At 39.8% G+C, this 23,755-nt stretch overlaps 1 protein-coding gene across 3 annotated transcripts in view; it reads left to right on the plus strand.

Moving 5' to 3' along the window:
* The window catches only part of GRID1 (glutamate ionotropic receptor delta type subunit 1), a 663,206-nt gene that overhangs the window by 536,349 nt on the left and 103,102 nt on the right, over positions 1-23,755 (plus strand). For 2 of the 3 annotated variants that reach the window (XM_079899987.1, XM_079899989.1), the window contains exons 9-12: positions 6,328-6,429; positions 7,884-8,081; positions 11,734-12,058; positions 13,251-13,389. In XM_079899987.1, the coding sequence (XP_079756113.1) occupies positions 6,328-6,429; positions 7,884-8,081; positions 11,734-12,058; positions 13,251-13,389 (764 nt within the window). The remainder of the gene's footprint in view (positions 1-6,327; positions 6,430-7,883; positions 8,082-11,733; positions 12,059-13,250; positions 13,390-23,755) is intronic. The other variant, XM_079899988.1, reaches the window with a different exon arrangement.

Consider the following 23,755-nt stretch of genomic DNA (forward strand, 5'->3'; position numbering starts at 1 on the left):
CCTTAGTAACCCAGATATACTGGAAGGCCCAAAATGAATTCTCAAAGTAGGCCTTCCTTCAGGAACCCTGGCTACAAATATTAATATCCTATCCTCAGATGCTTGCACTCTGCTTCCAAGATGCCCTGTTTGTGTCTGAGCATGTGGTCCTTGCATTTAGTCAGAGTTTAAAATGTGCAACCTCCTGACTGATATCAGTGCTGGCTGAATCCCCCAGTGCACGCTGATTCAAGATGTGGGTTCCCCCTTCACCCCACCCCCACCCAAGGCTCTGATTTTTTTTTTTGAAACATACACCAGACAGTTTTGTTTTCCAATAAAAATGGACCAAGGAATAAAAGCTAATAGAGGGCTTATTATTTCAGAAAAGCCCATGTACTGACATGATGTTAAACCCATGCGCCATCACTCTGAATCCTGTACGCCAGCCGAACGTGTCTGCACTCGGCTCATGGCAGTCGCTGGTCAATGAGGATACAGCTCAGATGGAGCTCCAACTATGGCTGTGAGATCTGACTGGCATGGTCATAGAAACTTCACTTCCAGCCTCCAGTGCTCTCTTGAGACAAGCTCACCAGCAAAGTATTGCTCACTCAGTTGCGAAATGTGACGATAGAGGTTATTGATCTATTGTCTTGTTGGATATAGCTAAGCATAAGATTTGGGGGTAAGCAAACCTACCTTCCTTCTTCCCTTCCTCTTCCCTCCCAAGGAATTGGCAAGGCTCAATGTATGAAGCTGGTCACATTCTGGGCTGCACAGCAGTTGGGTTGCCTCTTCTCTCCTTCCCTTCTCCGCTCCCCGCCATGAAAAGAGAACCAGCACTTTACGACACCTCTATAACTAGACGACAGACCACAAAGCCCAATCTTCTAAAGGAGGTCGGTCCCATTTAGGGTTAATAGTCCTGCATTTAATAAGGACAGGCCACGAAGTCCCAAACCCCTACATCTCACAACTCAAACGCAAACATGAAGAACACCCTGATTGACTCAGGAAATATATTTTCCTGGCACCAATGGTTTATGAAATTTATTCTCCAGTTGGCTGATCTCTTGAACAGTTGTTTGTCATCATCAGATTTTGAAACCATTTATCCTCTTTCAAGTAATGATTGTGCTGTAACCTCTGGCTCCATCCACGCTTCCGGTCTGGGTAGAGCAGCTCTTGGCAATGAATGAAAACCATAGCTGTCTTATCAAACAGCGGCAGTTCTCGTTTTGTTTAACAGTGCTGGAAATTAGTTTTTCAGGCACTGATCTTGACAGGTCAGCTGTCAAAAGTGGGTTTCCGTGGCCATAAATTCATTGACCCCATAAACAAAATTCTGTCTGCAAAATACAAGAGGAAGTCAGAGTAGATGCACTTATGTACAAATGAAATGGTCTGCAGCTGTATGACTAAGTGTCAGGACTTCACTGGGTGAAAGGTTTTTCTGGCTTCCCATTTATCAAGCCTATCAGCTTCATTTGGCTTTTATTATCTGAACTTTTTTCTCCAGCATTCTGATCAGGGAGCCCCAAGCTGTCCTCAGGAGGGAGGCAGAACACAGTCTCTCCTAATCTTGATGGGCGGCAAGTTTGGGAATCCACTTAAAGGCTTTATTTTATTTTAAAAATTCCACTTTAGTCTTTTAAACGAAAGATTTTGTTTGAAAAGGATTGTGACTTTCTCTGCTCTGGTCTTACATATTGGGTGCTCAGAGGGATGGCCTCACTCAAATGAAGGTTTACCACTCTGGTCTTAAGATTTGGACAAGAGCCAAGGCTTTGTGGAAATAGGAGGATTCACTCAGCCTAGGGCACTTGGCTTCAGGCTGATGTGAGGGAATAGTACACTTTCCTGCCCAGCTCGAAGGCTCCCAGATCCTGGAACATGGTTACTTTGATGTGTTTGAAGGCAGAATTTTGGTTTCTCTTTGAAGTATTTTTTCTTTCTTTGTTAGAGTACAGGATGCCTGAAGGCCAGGGAGAGAGAAGTGAGTATTGAAAAACAGTAAACTAAAAAACCTTTAGTCCCTAAGTACTTTCAGACAAAAGAAATAGGAATAATAGTAACAGGTTGGAGGAATTTTTTTTCTTTCTCTCATGAAGTTGCACTTTGATTTAAATGACTTTGCCTTAGGATGGTCTGAATAGTAACTAATAAGATTTGATGCCACCCGCCCCTCTTCCTTAGTGGAGGAAGACTGCCTGTCTTCATGGAGCTGGGCCCCAGGAGGGGCCACTGCCCTGTCTCCAAACCCAAGCAGGCTCATGGGGCCCTACACAATCTTGGAGGTGTCTTAGATTGTGAGATGCTGTCCTGGAAGACCTTGCAGTGTGCCTCTTCTAGGAGATGGGCACCTCGGCCATAGCTCCTTGCAACCAGAGAACTGATGTATTCAATATTAAGTTCTAACTCTTAGACTGGCCTTGACCTACCGATAGATAATTTGACTCTAATTGCTTCCTTCCATTCAGCCCTCAATCATACAAGTGCATGTGACAGGATTTTGCTTTATCACCCGTGCTAGCTATTTTTATCAAAAGCATATTTTCCTTTTTGTGAAAGTAATGACAAACCTGTTAAAAACATAGGAAAGCGTAAAAAAAGTAATCATGGTTATTCATAATTCTACCACCAAGATAAATCCAAATATTACATTTAAACACATTTCCTCCCGTTTTAACCACTGCCTTTAAAAGAAGACATAATTAAGGTCGCATTGTACACACCTTCTAATATCTTGATTCTTTACTTTGTGATTATTATTTAAGTTATTTTATTACATATTATTTCAAAATTATTTTCTCCTTTGAACAGCCCCTCAGCATGGTAGGCAGGGATGGTATTTCTATTCCATTTTATCGATAGGAAAATGGAATCTCAGTGAAGTTAAATTTATTCAAAAATATTTGTTGCCTCTTGTGATTTAAGTACTGTGCTGTAAAATGTGCTGAGGTCACTCAGGTAAGTGGTGGAAACACACCTAGAACACAGATATATTGGCTCATAAACATATGCTAATTTAATACCTCCAAGTTCCCAAACTATACCAGTAATAGGGAGCTGATCGTCTAGAGGAGAAATGACATTCAAGGCAAGGTTAGAAACTCTGAGATGGGAATAAGCAAGGCAAGGTCCAGTCCAAGTGCCCAAACCTCTAGACAGTTTATGAAGACAGGGTTTGGATCCCAGGGAACGGGGTAAGAAACGCAAATAGCACAGCGGAATCACAGACTTAGGTCTAGAATGGAAGACACTGAAGATCATTTCTACTGCAGCTTTGTATCAATGGTGGAGATTGAACTAAACATTTCATTAGTTGGGAGGAATGTATCATACTAATCATACCAATGTAACATCTTAACAACAGGGGAAACTGGGTGTGGGGTATATGGACGGTCTCTGCATAACCTCTGCGACTTTTCTGTGAATCTAAAACTACCCTAAAGTAAGAGCTTATTTTTTTGAGAAATTGAGTAAGAGTTTACCAGACCCAGCCAGAGAGAAATGGCATTCCAGGGAGAAGAACCTGGATGTAAAGAGTCAGGAGGGAACACCATGCGCTTGAGAAAGGTGAGGAATTTGGTGGGGTTGGAGTGAACTGAAGCTGACAGTCAAGGTTGGGTCTCGATCAGGAAGGCCTTTTCATTTAGGCCAAGTTGAAAAGTGTTAGCCTTTATTCTTTAAGAAATAGGAAGTAATTAGAAAATGTTAATTAACATAGTTTGTATTTGAGTTTATGACAAGTATCAGCACAATGGAGGAGGGCTGTTAAGAGAGAGAGGTTGGGGTAACAGTGGGGAGGCTGTTGCAGTACTTTGGGGCAGAGGTGCTGCTGCCTTGAGCCAGGCAGTGGGCTAGAGGCAGAGCACGGTGAGGACAAGGATGGAGAGGCAGAGCATTTCTCACAGCTGAACTAAAACCGTAGAAGGACAGGGCTTTATCCCAACTATTTTTCCTGCTTCCATTCCCATGACTGATTACAATCCCAATAGAAAGACAGGTAAAGCCGGTTGGTCGATGCCAAGCGGAGCCTCATTCCAGGTGCTCATCCAAACCAGGGCAGCACAAAGTCGAGATGCCCCATCACCAGTGCCAAGGAGGTTGGGCAGCAGGCGTTACGAATTCAAGTCCTGGTACAGAGCAAACTATCCAGTCCCTGGAGCTGACATGTCATCTTTGCTTCCATTATGACTCTGTAAGTCATTGAGGTAGTAAAGGGGACCGGGACCTTCATAACACCACCCAACCCAGGGGGTGCAGCAGATCACACATAGAGTTAAGCAGCCCCAATGCCTGGGCTAAACAGTTATGGGGATAAGATGCAGGCTGCCCAAATACACACCATGAGTCCCCCGAGTCTGATATCGAAGGGTCCAAAGAATGCAGGGAGTCAACACCTGCACTCCGTTTGTCTGAGTTTGTCTTTTCCCTTTGACCAGCATTTGAATCCGGCTGCGGGAATTGATCGCAAGTCCCAGGGCTATTTCCTGAGACCCCATAGAGAAATAGCCATGAAGTTTCCTTCTCACTGTACCAGTTCCAAGAGCGTGGCATCTTTGATGTCCTTGAACAGGACTTTGGATAGATCTTAACTTTGTTCTTCACTGCAGTGCCCCTCAAATTAATGAGTGGTGGCTGTGGGGAGTTCCTCAGAGTATGTGACTGTGCTCTTAACTAAGTGCTCTGTTCATCACTTCCAGGCATCCTATTATCTAGGGTGAAGTGGGTTTTAGCTTGTATCACGTTGGAAGTGATGGCAGGAGGTTCCAGGTTCCTTTAAACTGGTTCTAGAACCACATATCTCATTCCGATGTTCCTGCTTTAGGCCTCAGCGTTCTAGTATCTTCCAGGTAGAGCGGCCCCACAGATTCTGGAACTGTGGCCTCATAGTCAAGGCTCAGGGTGCCGACCTTGCTGCAGATGTCAGGGCTATGGGAAATGCTGGGAGAGTAGAAGTGTCCGTAAGCGGCACTATTGGTGGCTCCTTTAAGGCATCTGGTGGCACTTTTCCGCAGAGGGGTAGTTCTTTTGCTCAGCCTAACTAGGGGTCTTGTGGGTTTTCCCTGGCGAAGGGTAGGTGCTACTGTGACAGTCTGAATTTTAACCCCTTGGTACTGAACTGATGGTCCATGGATCAGCAACAGCAGCACAGGGGAGCTTGTTAGACAGGAATAATCTCAGGCCCCAGAATCAGAAATGCATGCAGAATCCCTAGGTGATTTGTCTGCCTATTAAGGTTTGAAGATCACTGCTTTCATCTGTGGCGGCGGTTCACAATCCTGGCTGTGCATTAGAATCACCTGGGCAGCTAAATGATCCATGTCCAGTCCACTACCGACCAGTTAAATCAGACTCTGGGGCAGGGGGCAGGCTTCAGTTGGTTTTAAAAGCCCTCTTAAGAGATGCTAATGTGCAGCTACATCAGAGGCCCAGTGACCTAGAAGAGCAGAGGTTTTCAACGAGGATCGCTGGGGAAGCATTAACATTCCTCATGTCCAAGTGCTGAGACCCTAATTATGTTGGCTTTAGATGGGGCCAATATCTATCTTTTTACATCTCACCAATTAACGATTGAGAATCACTGATCGGACAAAGGGTTCATCGTTGTTGCTCAGGCCCTGCAGGGAGGCAGGGAAGGGAAGCAGTCCCAAGAGCATCTGTGTCTCCAGTTGTTTCTGAGCCAGGATAGGGTCTCCTTGACCATCTTAGATGGTCTTAAATGCATCTATTGGACAGATCCTGCAGGCTTAGGAGGATGTGGCAGACCCAGAGCACATGTATTCTTGGCCTCTACCTGCCTATCAGGGAAAATTATGAAGTGAGCGCTACAGTGAAGACAGTGAGCTCTTGGTCCTGTTTGCAATTGGCATCAGGGTGTAAGACAACTGTAAACTTGGGTCTTTGTTACCTGCTTCACTTTTGATCTCATCCTGCTCTGGTGATGGAAGCAGCTGATCTCAAGGACCTTCTGGCCTGGGCAAGTCAAAGGAGTATGAAAGAAAGAGGGCACTTTGTGCGAGACACATTGACATGGCCTCAGTAGGTGGACAGTAAAATTGGACATAAATGTTCATTCCAGAAACAAGTTCCTACCAATTGGTTTCATTTCAAGGATGAGGCAGGTCCTCAAGATCCAGATGAGCTGCTGGAGGAAGCGGAGCTCTATCTGTCACACCTTCATTCTTTCTAAGGTTGTAAGATGCCTCTAGCTCTCTGGGAAACTCCTAGGGCTGTTGTCCATCTATCTGCCTGATTCAGGAGCCCAGTTTAGGAGTCGATTCCTAAGGTTTGCACAGGTGCCCGTTCTGTCCCTCACACTCCCTTTTTCCTTCACAGCTGGCGACGTGGGACTCGGAGAAGGGCCTGAATGGCAGCCTGCAGGAGAGGCCCATGGGCAGTCGCCTCCAAGGACTGACTCTCAAAGTGGTGACTGTCTTGGTAGGATCATGGGCATATGGGGGAGGTCTGCCATTCAGGCTTTGAGTCAGAGGCTTCTCTCTGTTTGGCTTGATGCTGGGTTTAGAGAGAAGGGGATCTTAAGTAGTGGCTTGAGCTTTCATAAGGCCTTTCACTCAAACAATTTTATGAACAGTGAAGGAAGAGTGAGATTGGAGATTCTGCCCCAAGCCTCTGAGACGTTCCATGGGAGGTCACTGGACTGCTCTAGAGAAGGACCACTAATCCAGGTCCAGTGCTGAGCTCCAGAGCGGGCATAACAACTCTAGTTGTTCTTGGATGTAAACGATCTTGACCTACTGGTGGTCCTTAGGAGAGGTTTGGTGGTAGCTAGAGCCCCCAGAAGGATGTTGGGAGGACATCCTTCCAGAACCCAATACCACTGATGGGCCCATGTGACACAAAGTTCATAATGAAGACCATTTGTTGCAGTTTCTCTGCATGGTTGTCCTGGAATCAGAGACTTTTACGTATTTAAGATACCTTAGAAGCATCTTCCTTTCCATTTCTTTCTTCATCTCTTTAGAACTGTAGGAGACATTTTAGATTTATCTCTTATTAGCTGGTCAGACATGGTCCAAACATTCCCCTCTGTCCCAGCAGCACTGGCGTCTCTTGGCTCTAGAAGTCTTGGGCAACCACGTTTCCGCATTCCCCATATGCCCACCAGGAATAAACATTATACCTTATTTCCCCCCAAAGTTAAATTAATGAGATGTAGTCTCTGGGGACGTTGCCAAAAGGCCCCTTCTTGTTCAGTTTCACAGGGTGGTGGTGGGGAAGCCTGAGGTGTTTTCCAGATGATCACGTGCCCTACAAGAGCACATGTGACATAGCGCAAAATGTGTGAATGTGCACATGGCCTGGCTTTGGACTTTCAGACCGTGGGGTTTAATGCTGTCCTGTCCTTGACGTGCAGTATGGCCTTGTCCTGTGACTCAGCCTCCATTTTCTAGTATGATCTGATAGATGCATTACTGTCTTCCCTCAATCCAGTATCACAGAGCTCTGTTGTCATCTGATATCCTGGATGAGAGGTATCCACATTCCTTACGTGGGTCCCGAAGAATCATGGCATTTCCAGCGGACAGAGTCCTCAATGTTATAAATGAAGGAATGAAAACAAGCCGTGCTGTTCTGGGAGATGGGGCTCTGGGCCGAGTCTGGGATGACACGGGACAAATAAATCTGCTCCTCCATCAGTATGCTGGCTGGAGGGATTTTCCTGTGCCCTGTATCCTGAGTGTCCACAAACTGCTTTAGAAAAGGGCAGAGGGGTTCAGACTCCAGGCCTAAATTGGCTAAATACAATGCACATGTCCACAAACGTTCTGAAATTATGGTTCATCGGATTGGTCTCTCTAATAATACCCTGGAAAGATGTGTGTTCACGAACCTGTGATTTAGTTGAAGAACATTCATTTTGTTGTCCTCAGGAAGAGCCTTTTGTGATGGTGGCTGAGAACATCCTTGGACAGCCCAAGCGCTACAAAGGGTTCTCCATCGATGTCCTGGATGCACTGGCCAAGGCTCTGGGCTTCAAATATGAGATTTACCAGGCCCCCGATGGCAGGTACGGTCACCAGCTCCATAACACCTCCTGGAACGGGATGATCGGGGAGCTCATCAGCAAGGTAGGTCCCAAAAGCAGGTCCATGGGGAGGGGTACCCCAGTCTGCCTCTGGGGTGATGTCTAAATTGGGCCCATTATGAAGTTGGAATCTTGGGACCAGCTAGACAGACCACAGTTACCACGCTCCACACACTAAGGATCTCTTTTCCTCCACCCGCCTCCTCCCTGCTATACCCATTTTTGCTCTTTTATTTTCTAATTCCCTGGTACTTTGTGTTTTCCTTCTGTGCCCATTGCTCTCATTCCTTTGAAACGTGTCCACTGTGCCTGTTCTGTAATCCACACTTCATGAAATCCACTCCCACATTTGGGCTGCAGTAGGAACCCAATTCTCACGAGGGGTGGTTGGGGGGAACTGATGCATGCTTGTTCTCTTCTTCAAGGCCCACAAGTGGGCGTGTATATCGTGTGTGTCCACATGCATGTGTGTAGGTGAATTGAGTGTGTGGGTGTGTCTGCATTGCTACGTATAAGTGATACGGCATTCCCCAGCTCCTCAGATTAATTTCAAATCATTAATCTTCCTCCTTCCTGTAGAGCCTGGGTCCTCATTTAGATTCATGGCGTGAGGCCAATTTGCTGTCTCCCCATCCTTGACCCTTCCCTCTTAGGACCTCTAGGTCATTTCCTGACAACGATTTACATTGGTGGATCTGCTCAAGCCCCCCCCCCTCCAGTATTACTGTTGCCATCAATCTTGATGTTTCTGACATCCCTACGGACCACCCTGGGCTTCGAGTGCTTTGATCCCTTCACCTCCAGTGACCTTCGAGGACCTGCCCCCATGTACCCTGTTAGCGTCTTGCATGTCACTGTCACTGTCCCAATCCATAACTAAATCCTGTCGTCCTTCTGACTCTGGCCTTTGTTCCTAAAGCACAGGTCCTCTGCTTTATAACCCATGAATGCAGACACGAGGCTTGTATTCTCTCCGGTTTCTCCTAAGCTTAAAAAACAAACAAACAAAACACATACAACAAGTTTATTGTGGAAAAAGTTATATATCAAATTCACCCATTTCAGATGTATCATTCAGTGATTTCTAGGAAATCTAGTGAGCTGTGCAATCTTCACCGTATCTAGTTTTACGGTACTTCCATCACCCCAGTGAGATCCCTCATATTCATTTACAGTTAATCCCATTCCCAACCCCAGCCGGAGGCAACCTTTAATCTACTTTCTAGCTCTATAGATTTGATATTTGCAAACATTTACTATAAACGGAGTCATACCATATGTGGTCTTCTGTGTCTGGCCCTTTTCACTTGGCACATGTATTTGAGGTTCATTCTTCTCTAAGATTTCTGTGCCCTTCTGATACTGCATCCTTTCCTGGTGCATCCTCTGTGGCTGTCCAGATAAGCCCCTGTTCCCTTCATCCTGTATGATTCTTCTAAATTATTCTTGATTTCTTGTTACATTGAAGCCCTGACCTGGTTCTATTATCTACCCTCTGACTCTGACATCCAGCTTGCTGTATGCAGTTAGAGGAGAAAATCACAAATTTGTCCAGACGGATGTATGAACAATGTGTGGCCTCTCAACTCAACTGGGCCTTTGGGACAGTTCCTTAACATGTCCTTTATTGGGCCCCTTGGCTACATTCCTTAGAGACTGTTTCAAAACTTTATCTTTCTCCTCAAGCAACCTAATAATCTTCTATCTTAAATTAGAAAACAAAGTGCTCTTATTTTAGGGAAAGAAATGGAGACATCTGGGCATGAGATTCTACTTCAACTTCCTGTGAAGTTCATATCTGCAGACACGTGCCCTCACCTCCAGTTTCGGGGTAGGGGGAGTGTTTTCCCTCCTGTTACAGCTCACCCCTCCACCAGCATCACGAGTCAACTCTCTTGTGCCTCCTCTGGACCTGGTTTCATAAATTAGTTTCCCTCCATTCTTTGTTGTTAACCTATCCTGATCCCCTAGATTTCTTTCTCTGTCATTAAATATGCTCCAAACTTAAACAAAACAAAAACAGAACAGACAAACAAATAAACCAAAAAACCCAGAAAACCTCCCTGGACCGTGGGTTTCTGAGAAGAGAAGCAAGAACCAGAGATGCAAATGTGGCAAGTCTGAGATCTCTGACACGGCCACCTCCACCATTTTTTCTCTTTACTCTAGATATGTTGTTGGATTTCACAGTTTAGATGTCAGTATATTTGCCCCTCTAGCCCGCATATTGGACCTGATAAAATCCTTCTATATAGTTTTCCCCAATTGGAATATGTAGTTTGGATCAGCTGTCACAACTGGTCATTCTAAAATAAACCTAGTTCTGACGATGCCTCCTACTTAAGAGACCCCAGAGCCAAGATAGGGATGATCACTGTACGTTTTAATGCTCTTATGTTGACATCCACCTAGGCATAAGGATCCTAGTCTCCACCAGTCTTGGCAGCTTTAACCTCACAATCTAGTTCCATCTTAATGGGGTCTTGGGTGCCCGACTAGCTCAGTTAGTAGAGCATGAGACTATTAATGGGTCTTTGTCTATTTATTTTTAAGGTATTTTTAATTTATTTATTTTAGTTCTTTATTTTTGGCTGCTTTGGGTCTTTGTTGCTGCTCGTGGGCTTTCTCTAGTTGCGGCGAGTGGGGGCTACTCTTTGTTGCGGTGCATGGGCTTCTCATTGTGGTGGCTTCTCTTGTTGCAGGGCATGGGCTCTAGGCACCTGGGCTTCAGGAGTTGTGGCTTGCGGGCTCTAAAGCGCAGGCTCAGTAGTTGTGGCGCACAGGCTTAGTTGCTCCGTGGCATGTGGGATCTTCCCGGACCAGGGCTCGAACCCGTGTCCCCTGCATTGGCAGGCGGATTCTTAACCACTGTACCACCAGGGAAGCCCTCTTTGTCTATTTTTAAATTAAGCTCATCTTGGAAAGCAAAAATCTTGGGAGGTGCTCTTGAGGTCGCAGCACAGGATGCCCAGAGAACCCCTTCACAGCATGGCTTTACTAAAGGACGAAGCAGCCCACATGTCTGAGAAGCCATGAGTTAAGGCAGGCAGAAGATCAAAGGAAGTGGATGACCCCTTTTTTCTTGGAGGATGTTATTCTCTGACATAGAGTCTGCATATAAAACAATCTAGGCCTGATACACTAATGAGATTCAAGGCAGTTATATACTCACCATATAACTTCTAAAGTATTTTAGAAAAGAGAGATAACCTGTGTGGGCTAATGGCGTTTGGAGAGGTTTGATGGAAAAATGGAGTGTCCCTGTGGCCTTGAAGTATAGGAAGGATGTAGATGAGGCCAGAAGAAGATAGAAGGGAGTTGGGGCAGGGATGGGGGTGGGCGGTAAGAGGGAAATACCAGCAAAAGAAAGGAGATAGTTCACTAAGGGGACTGTTAAGAAAGTGAAGAAAAACTGTAATTCACACAGGAATGAAGATGGTTATAGACTCTTTCCTCCAGAAGTGGTTTCCAGGAGTTCTGAGGGTTTGGGAGAGAAATTTGTAAGGTGAAAGAGGTAATAAGAGACACCTTAGTGCTGGATTTTCCTTACAACATTCAAAGTCACGAGGTGTCAACTCTCAAGTCCATTTCCTCTGAACTGAACAACCCAAAGGGCAGAGGACAGTCCTTGACCCAGAGTAGAACCTAGTGGTAAACTGAGGACTGCTGTCTGATGAGATGGGTTTGCCTTTCAGAGAGCGGACCTAGCCATCTCCGCCATCACCATCACCCCGGAGAGGGAGAGCGTGGTGGACTTCAGCAAGCGGTACATGGACTACTCGGTGGGGATCCTCATCAAGAAGCCCGAGGAGAAAATCAGCATCTTCTCCCTTTTTGCTCCTTTTGATTTTGCCGTGTGGGCCTGCATTGCAGCAGCCATCCCTGTGGTTGGCGTGATGATATTTGTGCTGAACCGGATACAGGCCGTGAGGGCTCAGAGTGCTGCCCAGCCCCGGCCATCTGCTTCTGCCACCTTAAACAGTGCCATCTGGATCGTCTACGGAGCCTTCGTACAGCAAGGTACCCTCCTGGTTTCTCAATGTTGGAAGAGCCCCAGGGGCTTGGAAGAACTTGTCCGTTGGCAAAGTTCTTGGACGCATTTTGCCAAAGTCATTTTAAATGCAATTTTATTTAATCTCTAAGGTAGTCCTAATATGCTGCTCCCAGGTTCTCTGAGTAATACCAGATAGGAACTAAATGAAATCACAACACGGAACTTAACTTCAAGTCCTGATTTTCCACTTTAGATAAAATTAACCTGCGAGTTCTGCTTTGCACTTTCCTTGCCTCCCACATTAGATTGATTGTTATGCAGACAGGGTTGTCAGAAACTCCATCTTGTTTAAATTTGAAGTCTTAATGGGATAAAAAATCAAAATTGTTTTGCAATCATCTAAGCGGTACTCCAGCCATTCTTGAGATACAAAGTCTCCTGTCTCTGAGAAGTCTGGATAGCACTTGGGGAGTTACAGGATTGTGCAGTTTTGACTGGAAACAACAAATTGCAAATTTCCTAATGTGAGTCCTAGCCTTATTTGCACCATGGCAAATGTGTGTATCACTTGCTTGAGAGGTTATATAAGAATAGTCAGTGAGGAGTTTTCTTCTGCTACCACCTAAGGGACCAAGGAGAAACAATTGGCCTCAAAGAGGCAGCTTCTGACTACAAGTCACATGCAGTGATTTCTGAAAATCATAGGAAAAAAAAAAGGTCATCTAGCGAGGGCTGAGTAATAATAAAAGTGATATGGTGCATCTCATTTCTTAAAAGAAAGCCAGGAAATCCTCCAGGTAGGAGGTAATTTTACAGAATTGCTGAGACTGTTCCATGTGAATTTAAAATGGAAAGGGACATTACATAGGGTTGCAGCCCTGAAAGTTCTCAACACAGTGAGGTAGAATCTTCTAACTAGAAGATTTTGATATTCAGAACTCTACTGTTGGCATTTTGAGAAACATCCTGTCACTAAAAATGCCAATGCTAACTTTTCCGTATTTTGTGGTCTGCCATCCCTTTCCAAGATTGGTGGTCCTAGCATTTTTTCCCCAGAATTGTCAGAGCCCACCATAACCAGCCGGCAGTCACTTTCCTGATCCCCGGCTCACCACCAGGGGTGGTTCCTCATGCCTGGCCGCAGGGCAGAGAATTTCTCTGGAGATGCAAAGCAAGAGCAGAAGCCCAGGACCAATCCCCTTTGCCTGCCTCCTGCAGGTGGTGAATCCTCAGCGAACTCCATGGCTATGCGAATCGTGATGGGCAGCTGGTGGCTCTTCACCCTCATTGTGTGCTCCTCCTACACAGCCAATCTTGCTGCCTTCCTCACAGTGTCCAGGATGGATAACCCCATAAGGTAAGATCCATTACTCCTTCCAGAAGGCTGAAAAGAGAGGATGCAGACCTAGCCAGGGCAGCCTGGTGTCAAGGAGGCAGAGAAGGACTTAGATTCCAGATCTGCAATTTGATGACAGTAATCTTTAATGCATGAGGAGCATCACTCCTGTTGTATTTTATTTCATGCACAATTAAACAATGTATAAATTCATTAAATAATATTTCTTTGAATATTTAAATTCTGCTTATAAGACTAATGAATCAAAACATTAAAAATTAACAAATTAAAAGTCCTCAGACCGTTCAACATTGATTACAAACTTATTTAATCAAAAATTTTAAACATTTAATTAAAATTAATTAAAACCACAAGTCTAATATATTTTTCCAATCTTCAAACATCTAAAAATTATTTTTTAAAACATGCCAGTTATCACAGTGATTAGAAAATTTATGTCACTTACAGTTACAAAATTGTTAAATTATTGAAACCAAGGACTAAAAATGTTTCATTTTAACCAAAATGTTAAAAATATGGCATAAAAGAATTAATTCAACATAGTGAAATAACTTGGAAATGCCTTTGCTTTATAGTCAGATTGTCACATACTGTGTGAGTTACAAAAGAGCTTGGATAAAGTGAATGTCTGTTGGATATGTCATCTCTGAACTGACCAAAGGCAAAGATCTAGTCCATACTTCCTTGGGTGCAATACCCTCTTCAGTATCACCTCTTACTTGATCCCTGATTATGTTTTTCTGTGTCCCTGCCTTCAGTAATTTCTCCTTTAATTCATCATACTTACTATCATCATATTGATTTTTTTGATCCATAGCCCTGTAACCAAGTCATCCATACTCAACCAGCTTCTATAGCTCCCAACTGCCTATTTGAAAGAGGTCAGATTCTTGATTAAGATTCAAAATTCAGAATGACATTATCTAGTCTTTATTTTAATTGACATTTTATTGAGATAATTATAGATTCACATGCAATTATAATTAGTAGTGCAGAGAGATCTCGTAATATCTTTTAACAAGTTTGCCCCAATGGTAACATTTTGCAAAACCAGGATATTAATGTTGATACAATTGACTGATTCTATTCAGCTTTCTCATTTGTACTTGCCCTCATTTCTGTGTGTGTGTGTGTGTGTGTGTGTGTGTGTGTGTGTGTGTGCATTTGATTCTACACAATCTTATCGTATGTGTAGATTTGTATTGTTCTTTTATAACCACACTCACCTCCTTTGCACTTCTTTCCCTCCAGTCCTGTTCTTAACACCTGGAAAACACGAATGTGTTCTCCATCTCTAAAATTTTGTTGTTTCAAATATGTTATATAAATTGAATCATACTTTTGGGATTGACTTTTTCTTTCAGTATAATTCTCTGGAGATTCATTCAAATTGTTATGTGTATTAATAGTTCATTGCTTCTTTTTGCTTGGTAGAAGCCAATGTAACACAGTTTATTTAACAATCCACCTATTGAAGGACATCTGGGTTGTTTCCAGTTTTGGGCAATTATGAATAAAGCCACTGTGAACATTTGTATGTAGGTTTTTGTGTGAACATGTTTTTATTAATATGTGATACATATCCAAGAAGGTAATTGCTGCATCTGTGGTAATAGCATGTTGTTTTATTAAAAAACGATCAAACTGCTTTCTAGTGACTGTACCATTTTACCTTACTAGTAATGTAGGAATGATCCAGTTTCTTTGCCTCTTTGCCAATATTTAGTGTTGTCACTATTTTTTATTATACTATTCTGATAGGCATGGTGAGATAGTGCATTGTGGTTTTGTGTTTCCCTAACGACTAATTATATTGAATACCTTTTCATGTGCTTATTACTATCTGTGTATTCTCTTTGGTGAAATACCTTTTCATGTGTTTTGCCCATTTTCTCACTGGATTGTTAATAGTGAGTTTTGAAAGTTCTTTATATATTGTAGACACTGGTTTCTTGCCAGATGTGTGGTTTGCCAATATTTTCCCCCACTCTGAAGTTTATCACCCTCTTATCAAGGTCTTTCACAAAGAGGAGTTTTTAATTCTTATGAGGTCTAATTTATAAATTTATTCTTTTGTGGATCATGCTTTCGGTATCAAGTCTAACTCTTTGCCTAGCCCTAGACCCTGAAGATAATCTGGGATTGTTTGTTTGTTTGTTTGCTTGTTCTTCTAAAAGATTTTTAGTTTTACACTTTACATTTTGGTCCACAATCAGTTTTGAGTTAATTTTTGTATAAGGTGTGAAGTTTGAGTTCTCTTTTTTTTTTTTTGGGCTATGGATGTCCAATTGCTATAGCACCACTTATTAATTTAATTACTATTTAAGTTTGTCCGAAATCAGTTGAACATATTTATGTGGGTCTATTTCTGGGTTCTCTATTCATTCCATTGATCTATGTGCTGATTCCTTTGCCAATAGCACACTGTCTTGATTACTGTGGCTGCACAGTAAGCCTTAATACTAAGCATAGTGATTCCTCCCATTTTATTGTTCTTTGTCAAGATTGTTTCAACTATTCTGGGGCCTGCATTTTCCATACAAATTTTAGAATAAGTTTGTCTATGGCTATATAAAAAAATTCTGTGGTTTTGACAGGAATTGCATTAATTATAGTTATAATTGCTTTAAGCCAAAAGATCATGATTTGCTGAGAATATTTATCATGAATGGGTACTGGATTTTGCCAAATGCTTTTTTTACATTACTTGCCATGATTATATGCTTTTTCTTCTTTAACTTATTAATACGGTAGATTAAATTGATTGTTTTTTCAAATGTATATCTTGAATGAATCTCACTTTGTCATGGTCTATGATTCTTTTCATATATTGTTGAATTCTGTTTGCTGATATTCTGGTTGAGGATTTTTGCATCCAAACTTAGAAAAAATATTGGTTTGTACTTTTATTTGTAGTGTCTTTGTCTGGTTTTGATATCAGGGTAACACTGGCCTCATAAAGTGATTTAGGAAATCATCTTCTGTTTTTTGGAAGAGATTATGTAAAATTGCTGTTAATTCATCTTTAAGTTTTGGGCATTATTCTCCAGGGAAACCATCCAGGCATGGAGATTTCATATTTTTGGAGCTTTTAAATTGTGAATTAAATTTTTCATAGCTATAGGGCAATTCATATTATCTATTTCATCAAGTCTAGTTGGTTTATAGTGTTGTTCATGTTTTCATTTACTTGATCTTCTGCCTTGTTCTATCAATTACTGAAAGTGGGATATTGAAATCTCCAACTATTTTTGTAGACCTGCCTCTTTCTCCCTTCAATTTTATCAGTTTCTCTTCATTTGTTACATGTGTATATGTTTATAATTGTAATTGTTATATATTCTTATTGATGGCTGTTTTATCATTATATAATGTTCTTTGTTTCTCATAAAATTTTTGTTTTAAAGTCTACTTTTTCTGATCATTAGCATAGCCACCCCAGTTCTCTTTTGATTATTGTTTGTACAGAATATTTTTTCTATCCTTTTGTATCAGTCTATCTGTCTCTGAATCTAAAGCGAGGAGCTTCTACACAGCAAATAGTTGAATTGTGGTTTTTAATTCAATCTACCAATGTCTACATTTTAATCAGAAAGTTTAATCCATTTATATTTAATGTAATTAGTGATAAAGAAGACTTCACTTCTGCCATTTTGCTATTCATTTTATATATGTCTTACATCTTTTTTGTTGTTCATTTTCTCCATTTACTGCCTTATTTTGTGTTAAGTAGATATGTTTTGCATACCATTTTAATTACCTTATTGTTTCTTTTACTATATATTTTTTGAGTTATATTCTTAGTGGTTACCCTAAGCATTACAATAAATATCTTAGTTTATAGCAGTTTAACTTGGATTAATACTACCTTATTTTAATAGTGTACAAAAACTTTGCTCCTATATTATTCTGTTCCACTGCAACCCTGCCCCAACAACTCATTTTTGAAGCTGTCTGATCCCTTCCTTTTTAGGAGATAATTAGTTTTTTTTCCAATTTATTCAATGGATAGTCTTCTAAAGTTAGTTTTTAAATTGTTATTTTTTGGTATTTTACTTACTGAATAAACTTTACTTTTTTAAAAAAACAAATTTACCTAGATATTAGAATATATTATTAAAATGCATGTTTGTTGTTTTTTTGTTTTTAAAATTGTGGTAAAATATAACATAAATTTTATCATTTTAATCATTTTAAGTGTACAATTCAGTGTCATTAAGTATAATCACAGTGTTCTGCAAATATCACTACTATCTCTAGATCACATCATCTTGCAAATATATATACAATATTCTTTATTCCCCTCTTCCCCAGACCCTGGAAACCACCATTCTATTTTCTGTCTCTATAAATTTGACTCTCTAGTTACCTCATATAAGTGAAATAATACAGTTTTTGTCTTTGTATGACTGGTTTATTTCACTTAGCATGTCTTCAGGGTTCACCATTTTGTCATATGTGTCAGAATTTCCTTGCTTTTTAAGGATGAATAACATTTCATTGTATGTATATGCCACGTTTTATTGATCTATTCATCTGTCCAGGAACATGAGTTGCTTCCATCTTTTGGCTATTATTTAATAATGCTGCTATAAATATAGGCATAAAAATAGCTGTTCAAGTCCCTGCTTTCAATATTTTTGTGTATATAGTCAGAAGTGGAATTGCTGGATCATATGGAAATTTTATGTTTAATAATTTTGAGGAACTACCTTACCATATTCCACAGTAGCTGCACCATTTCACATTCCCACCAGCAAGACACAAGGATTCCAATTTCTTTAAATCCTCACCAACGCTTGTTTTTGTTTTTATTTTTGTAGTAGCTATCCTAATGGGTATGAAGTGATCTCATTTTGGTATTGATTTGCATTTCCCTCATGATTAGAGATGTTGAGCATATTTTCATGTGTTTATTTTCCATTTGCATACCTTCTTTATAGAAATTTCTATTCAAGTCCGTTGCCCATTTTTAATTGAGTTGTTTTTGTTTGTTTGTTACTGAGTTGTAGGAGATTTTTATATTCTGGATATTAATCCCTTACGAGATATGTGATTTGCAAATACTTTCTCCCATTCCATGGGTTGCCATTTCTTTCTGCTGATAGTGTCCTTGGATGCAGAATTTTTTTTTTTTTTAATTTTGATGAAGTCTAAATTATCTATTTCTTTGTTGTCGTCATTGCCTTTGCTTTTGTTGTCATAACTAAGAAATCTTGACATCATTGTTGAAAATCATTTGACCACTTATGGGACAGTATTTCTATGTTGTCTGTTCTATTCCGTTTGTTTGTATGTCTGTCATCATGCCAGTTCCTCACTGTTTTGATTACTGTGGCTTGTAGTACATTTTAAATTCAGAAGTTTGAGATCTCCAACTTTGTTCTTTATCAGATTGTTTTGGCTATTTGATGTCCCTTGAGATTCCATATGAATTTTAGGGTGGATTTTTCTGTTTCTGCAGAAAACATCATTGGAATTTTGATAGAGGTTGCATTGAATTTATAGATTGCTTTAGGTAGTATTGGCATCATAACAATATTAAGTCTTCCAATCCATGAATACAGGATTCATTCCATTTATTTGCGTTCTAAATTTTTTTTCCCAAATTTTTAGTTTTTGGTGTACATGCCTTTTGCCTTTTTCTTATTTTTCTTCAGTATTTTATTCTTTTTGATATTATTGTAATTGGAATTGTTTTTATAATTTCCCTTTCAGACTGTTCATTCTGAATGTATAGAAATGCAGCTGGGTTTTGTGCATTGATTTTTGTATCCTGAAACATTGCTTAATTAGTCTGTTAGTTCTAATAGTTTTGTGTGTGTATATGTATCTGTCTAATTTTAGCATTTTCTACATATAAGATCACATTGTCTGACAACAGAGATACTTTTACTTCTTCCTTTCCAATTTATTTCCAATTATTTCTTTTTCTTACCTAATTGTCTAACTATGATTTCAAGTACTATGTTGAGTACTACATGGTAAAAGAAGATATCCTTGTCTTGTTCCTAATTTTAGAGAAAAGTCTTTCAGTCTTTCACCATTGAATATGTTAGCTTTGGGTTTCTCAACCATTGTTACATTATGGATGTTTCCTTTTATTCCTAGCCTGTTGAGTTTTTATTATGAAAGGGTGCTGGATTTTTTCAAGTGCTTTTGCTGCATTGAGATGATAATGTGGTTTGTATCTTCATTCTGTTAATGTGCTATATTACATTGATAAAATTTTTTATGTTGAACCATTCTTGCATTCCAGGAATAAATCCTTCTTGGTCATGGTACATAATCCTTTTAATATGCTGTTGAATTCAGTTTGCAAGTATTTCACTGAGAAGTTTTGCATCAACATTCATTAGGAATATTGGTTGGTAGTTTTCTTTTTTTGTAGTGTCTTTTTTGGACTTTAGTATCAAGGTAATGCTGGCCTCGTAAAACGAATTAGGAAGTATTCCCTCCTCTTGAATTTTTTTGGGTAAGAGTTTGATGAAGATTGGTGTTTCTTCTTTTTAAAAATTATTTATTTATTTATTTGGCTGCATTGGGTCTTCTTTGTTGCGCGTGGGCTTTCTCTAGTTGCAGAGAGTAGGGGCTACTCTGTGTTGCAGTGCACGGGCTTCTCATTGCAGTGGCTTCTCTTGTTGTGGAGCACAGCACACTGACTTCAGTAATTGTGGCTCATGGGCTCTAGAGCACAGGCTCAGTAGTTGTGGCGCACGGGCTTAGTTGCTCCATGGCATGTGGGATCTTCTCAGGGATCGAACCTGTGTCCCCTGCATTGGCAGGTGGATTCTTAACCACTGAGCCACCAGGGAAGTCCTGGTGTTTATTCTTCTTTAAATTGTAGAATTCCACAGTGAAGCTATCTGGTCCTGGGCTTCTCTGATTAGATCCTGATTAGATCTCCTTACTAGTTATAGGTCTATTCAGATATTCTGTTTCTTCATGATTCAGTCTTAGTAGGTTGTGCATTTCTAGAAATTTGTCCATTTTTTCTAGGTAGACTATCTAATTTGTTGAAATACAGTTGACAGGTATTACGATATAAATACATTTGTTCTTACTGCTATCATGTTTACATGATTTTTATGCATTCTTAATTATTTTCATAAAGTTTAACATTCAGTTACCATTGTTATTACTGTGTTTCTCCCACCACCTTGCCCACACTAGAAATTAAGCATCCTCTTTTAACCTCCAGTGGTTTCCTTTAGGCTTAAATTTGCATGCACTGCTATTTCTCTTTCAGAATCAAGAGTGAAACCCTATATTCATATCTCTGCCTATATAAGAGGATAGTGGAATATCTTTTTTTCCTCTTCTTCCACCTACTCAATCATTTCTTTGGTTGATAGAATCTGAGATTTTAGACTCAGTTTACTCTGATTTTTTTCTTTTGTTATGTTTTTAAATCTTCTGCGGTTTCTCTAAGATACATATTTGGCATTTGCATTCTTTTGTTTTATCTCATCCATATTTATAGTCATTATTTGGACTGAATTCTATGATCAAAATGTTTCAATGCTTGTTGAATACCTCTTTATTCTATGATTTAGCCATCATTCCTTTATTTTAATGCATTTTTATTCAACTAGAATAGCTCTTTGAGCAATATATCTAGCAAGAGTGGTATATTTTCTGGGACAGCATATCTGTGAATCTTTTTCTGTTGTATTTACACATGAATTAAACTTATCTGGGTGTAATATTCTTGTGTCACAACTTCTCCCCTTGCTATTCTATAGAAGTTGCTCCATTGCCTGAGCAAGGGAACAAATTCTATAGAATTTGTTCCCTTGCTCTTCTTGTATGTAATGCTACAGAGAAGCATAAGTATACCCCATTCACCTCCTCTTTCTCCTCTCCTCTTTCTTTACCTCTCTTCCCCTTCTTACTCTGTTCTCTGTTCTTCCCTCTTTCTCTCCCCCCCATTTCCATCATCTTCCCCTTCCTCCTTCCCTTGCCCTTCTCTTCCTCCTCTCCCTCCTATGCTTTCTGTCCTTCCTCTTCCTCCCTCTTCCTCTCTCTAGTTTAATCCTTCCTCCTCCTCCCTCCTATTCCTCTTTCTCCATATCCACATTGAAAACCTGCATGTGAATTTTCTATAGCAGTTTTCCTAAATTGTCAAAATGTGGCAACAACTAAGATGTCCTTAAAGAGGTAAAGTATAAATAAACTGGAGTACATCCAGGTAATGGAATATTATTCAGTGCTAAAAAGAAAGGAACTATCAAGCCATGGAAAACCATGGAGGAACCTTAAATACATATTGATAAGTGAAAGCCTTATGATAAATAAATACATATGTATGTATATATGTGTATATATATATACATATTTACAAATTTTATAATGTATAGATTTATTTTATATATGTATATAAAGAGAGAGAGAGATGTATGGATTTTATGAAGACCTATGTATGTAAATTTTAAGATATCTTTGTGGATAATATGGGAAAAAATATGAGCAGGGCAGTGGTAGATATGTATTAGGCCAAATAAAGCCAACTTAACATATTTTTAATTGATCATGCTATTGTTGTATCTAAGAAGTCATGGCCAAATCCAAGGTGGATCAATTGCTCTTTGCAAACTGAACTTAAAGGCTTTTTATACATGGATCATCATCAGTTTGGATATAAAGATTCCATTTTTAAAATTAACTTATGGATAAAGACATTGAACAGGAATCATAAACAGTTGGATGTGACCTGAATTTACTTCCCAAGTTTATGGGGTTTTTTGGTAGCATAGTGTTTTAAATATTTAAATTTGAATGACTTTGGTGGTGCTAGCACTCTTCAGGTTGCCTTTGGTCCCACCATCCTCTGTTTTATTACAGCTGCTAGCTTCACATTTTCATGTACTCACCTTTCAACATCAAGTCATTCAAGTTAGTGCCCTGTGACAAACAATACCTGGATGACTCTTTGTGAGCTGGCAGGTCTTAACACATCTGTGCTATTCAAAGTGTGGCACACAGACCAACATTGCTGGCATAAATCCCAGGCCCTATCTCAGATCTCATGAATCAGAATTTATATCTAAGTAGGTCTCCAAATGATTTTTATTCACATTAAAGTTTGAAAAGCACTGCCTCCAATTAGACAAAAATGATCTATGAAATTCTAATAGCCTGAAGCGATTGGCTTCAGCTAACAAATGCATTTTAATAGAGCTATACATCAGTTCCTGCCTTTGGGGCACCACAAACTGGAAAAGAAAGATGGTGCATATTAATGGTCCCAAGAAAATGAATGTGGGACTTACTCTACATGCCATGATGGAATAACAGTTATCTGACTAGACCTCCCATCATTAACAACTATAAAACTGGAAAAATATGCTGTTTACAAGCATTTTAAACATAAAGGCACAGGTAGATTGAGAAAGAAGGGAAAAGATATACCATGCAAATAATAAGCATAAGAAAGCTGGTGAGGATATCTCAACATTAGACAAAGTAGAATTTATGCCATAGAGTATTACAAGGGGTAAAGGGGGACCTTACATAATGATAAAAGAAACAATTTCACCAAAAAGGCAATTCTAAATATGTTTGTACTTTATAACGAAGCATCAAAGTTTATGATATAACTTTTGACAAATCTAATGGGAGAAATAGAAAAATCTAATATAGTCCAAATTTTAATTTCATTCTCTTAGAAATTGACATAACAAGTAAGCAAAAGACTAACAAGGCTATAGAAGATCTAAAAAATGCTATCAACCAACTTGATGTAATTGACATTTATAGGACACTATACCCAACAATTGCAGAATACACATTCTTTTCAAGTATGCATCCACCAAGATGCATCATTCATTGGGCCATAGAGTTAAATCTCAGTCAAGTTCAAAAGAATAAAATCTTACCAGGTATGTTCTATCACTATAATTGAGTTAAAGTAGAAAGCCAAAAAAAAAAAAAATCTAGAAAATCCCCACTGAAATTTAAATAACATAATTCTAAACCTATGGGTCAAAGAAAAAAAATCATAAAAGAACTATAAAAATTATTTCTAAGTAAGCAATAATGAAAACACAATATATCAAAATTTGTGGAATGCAGGCAAAATAATGCTTAAAGGAAAGCTTATAGCTTTAAATGCCTATATAAGGGACAGAAAATGCTTAAATTTGAGATTCTTAGTTTCCCTCTCAGAAAAGATTAAAAAAAAATAAGAACAGGCTAAACTCAAAGTAATTTTAAAGAAAGACATAGATTATGTATAACAACATAGAAAATTAGCAAAGTCAAAAGTTGATTGTTTGATAAGTTTAATAAAGTTAATAAACCCCAAACAAGAATAATCAAGAAAAATGAGAGAAAACTGAAATTATTAATATCACGAATGAAAGTG

The sequence above is a fragment of the Stenella coeruleoalba genome, assembly GCF_951394435.1.
Source record: "Stenella coeruleoalba genome assembly, chromosome: 16".
In the NCBI taxonomy this organism is placed as follows: domain Eukaryota; kingdom Metazoa; phylum Chordata; class Mammalia; order Artiodactyla; family Delphinidae; genus Stenella; species Stenella coeruleoalba.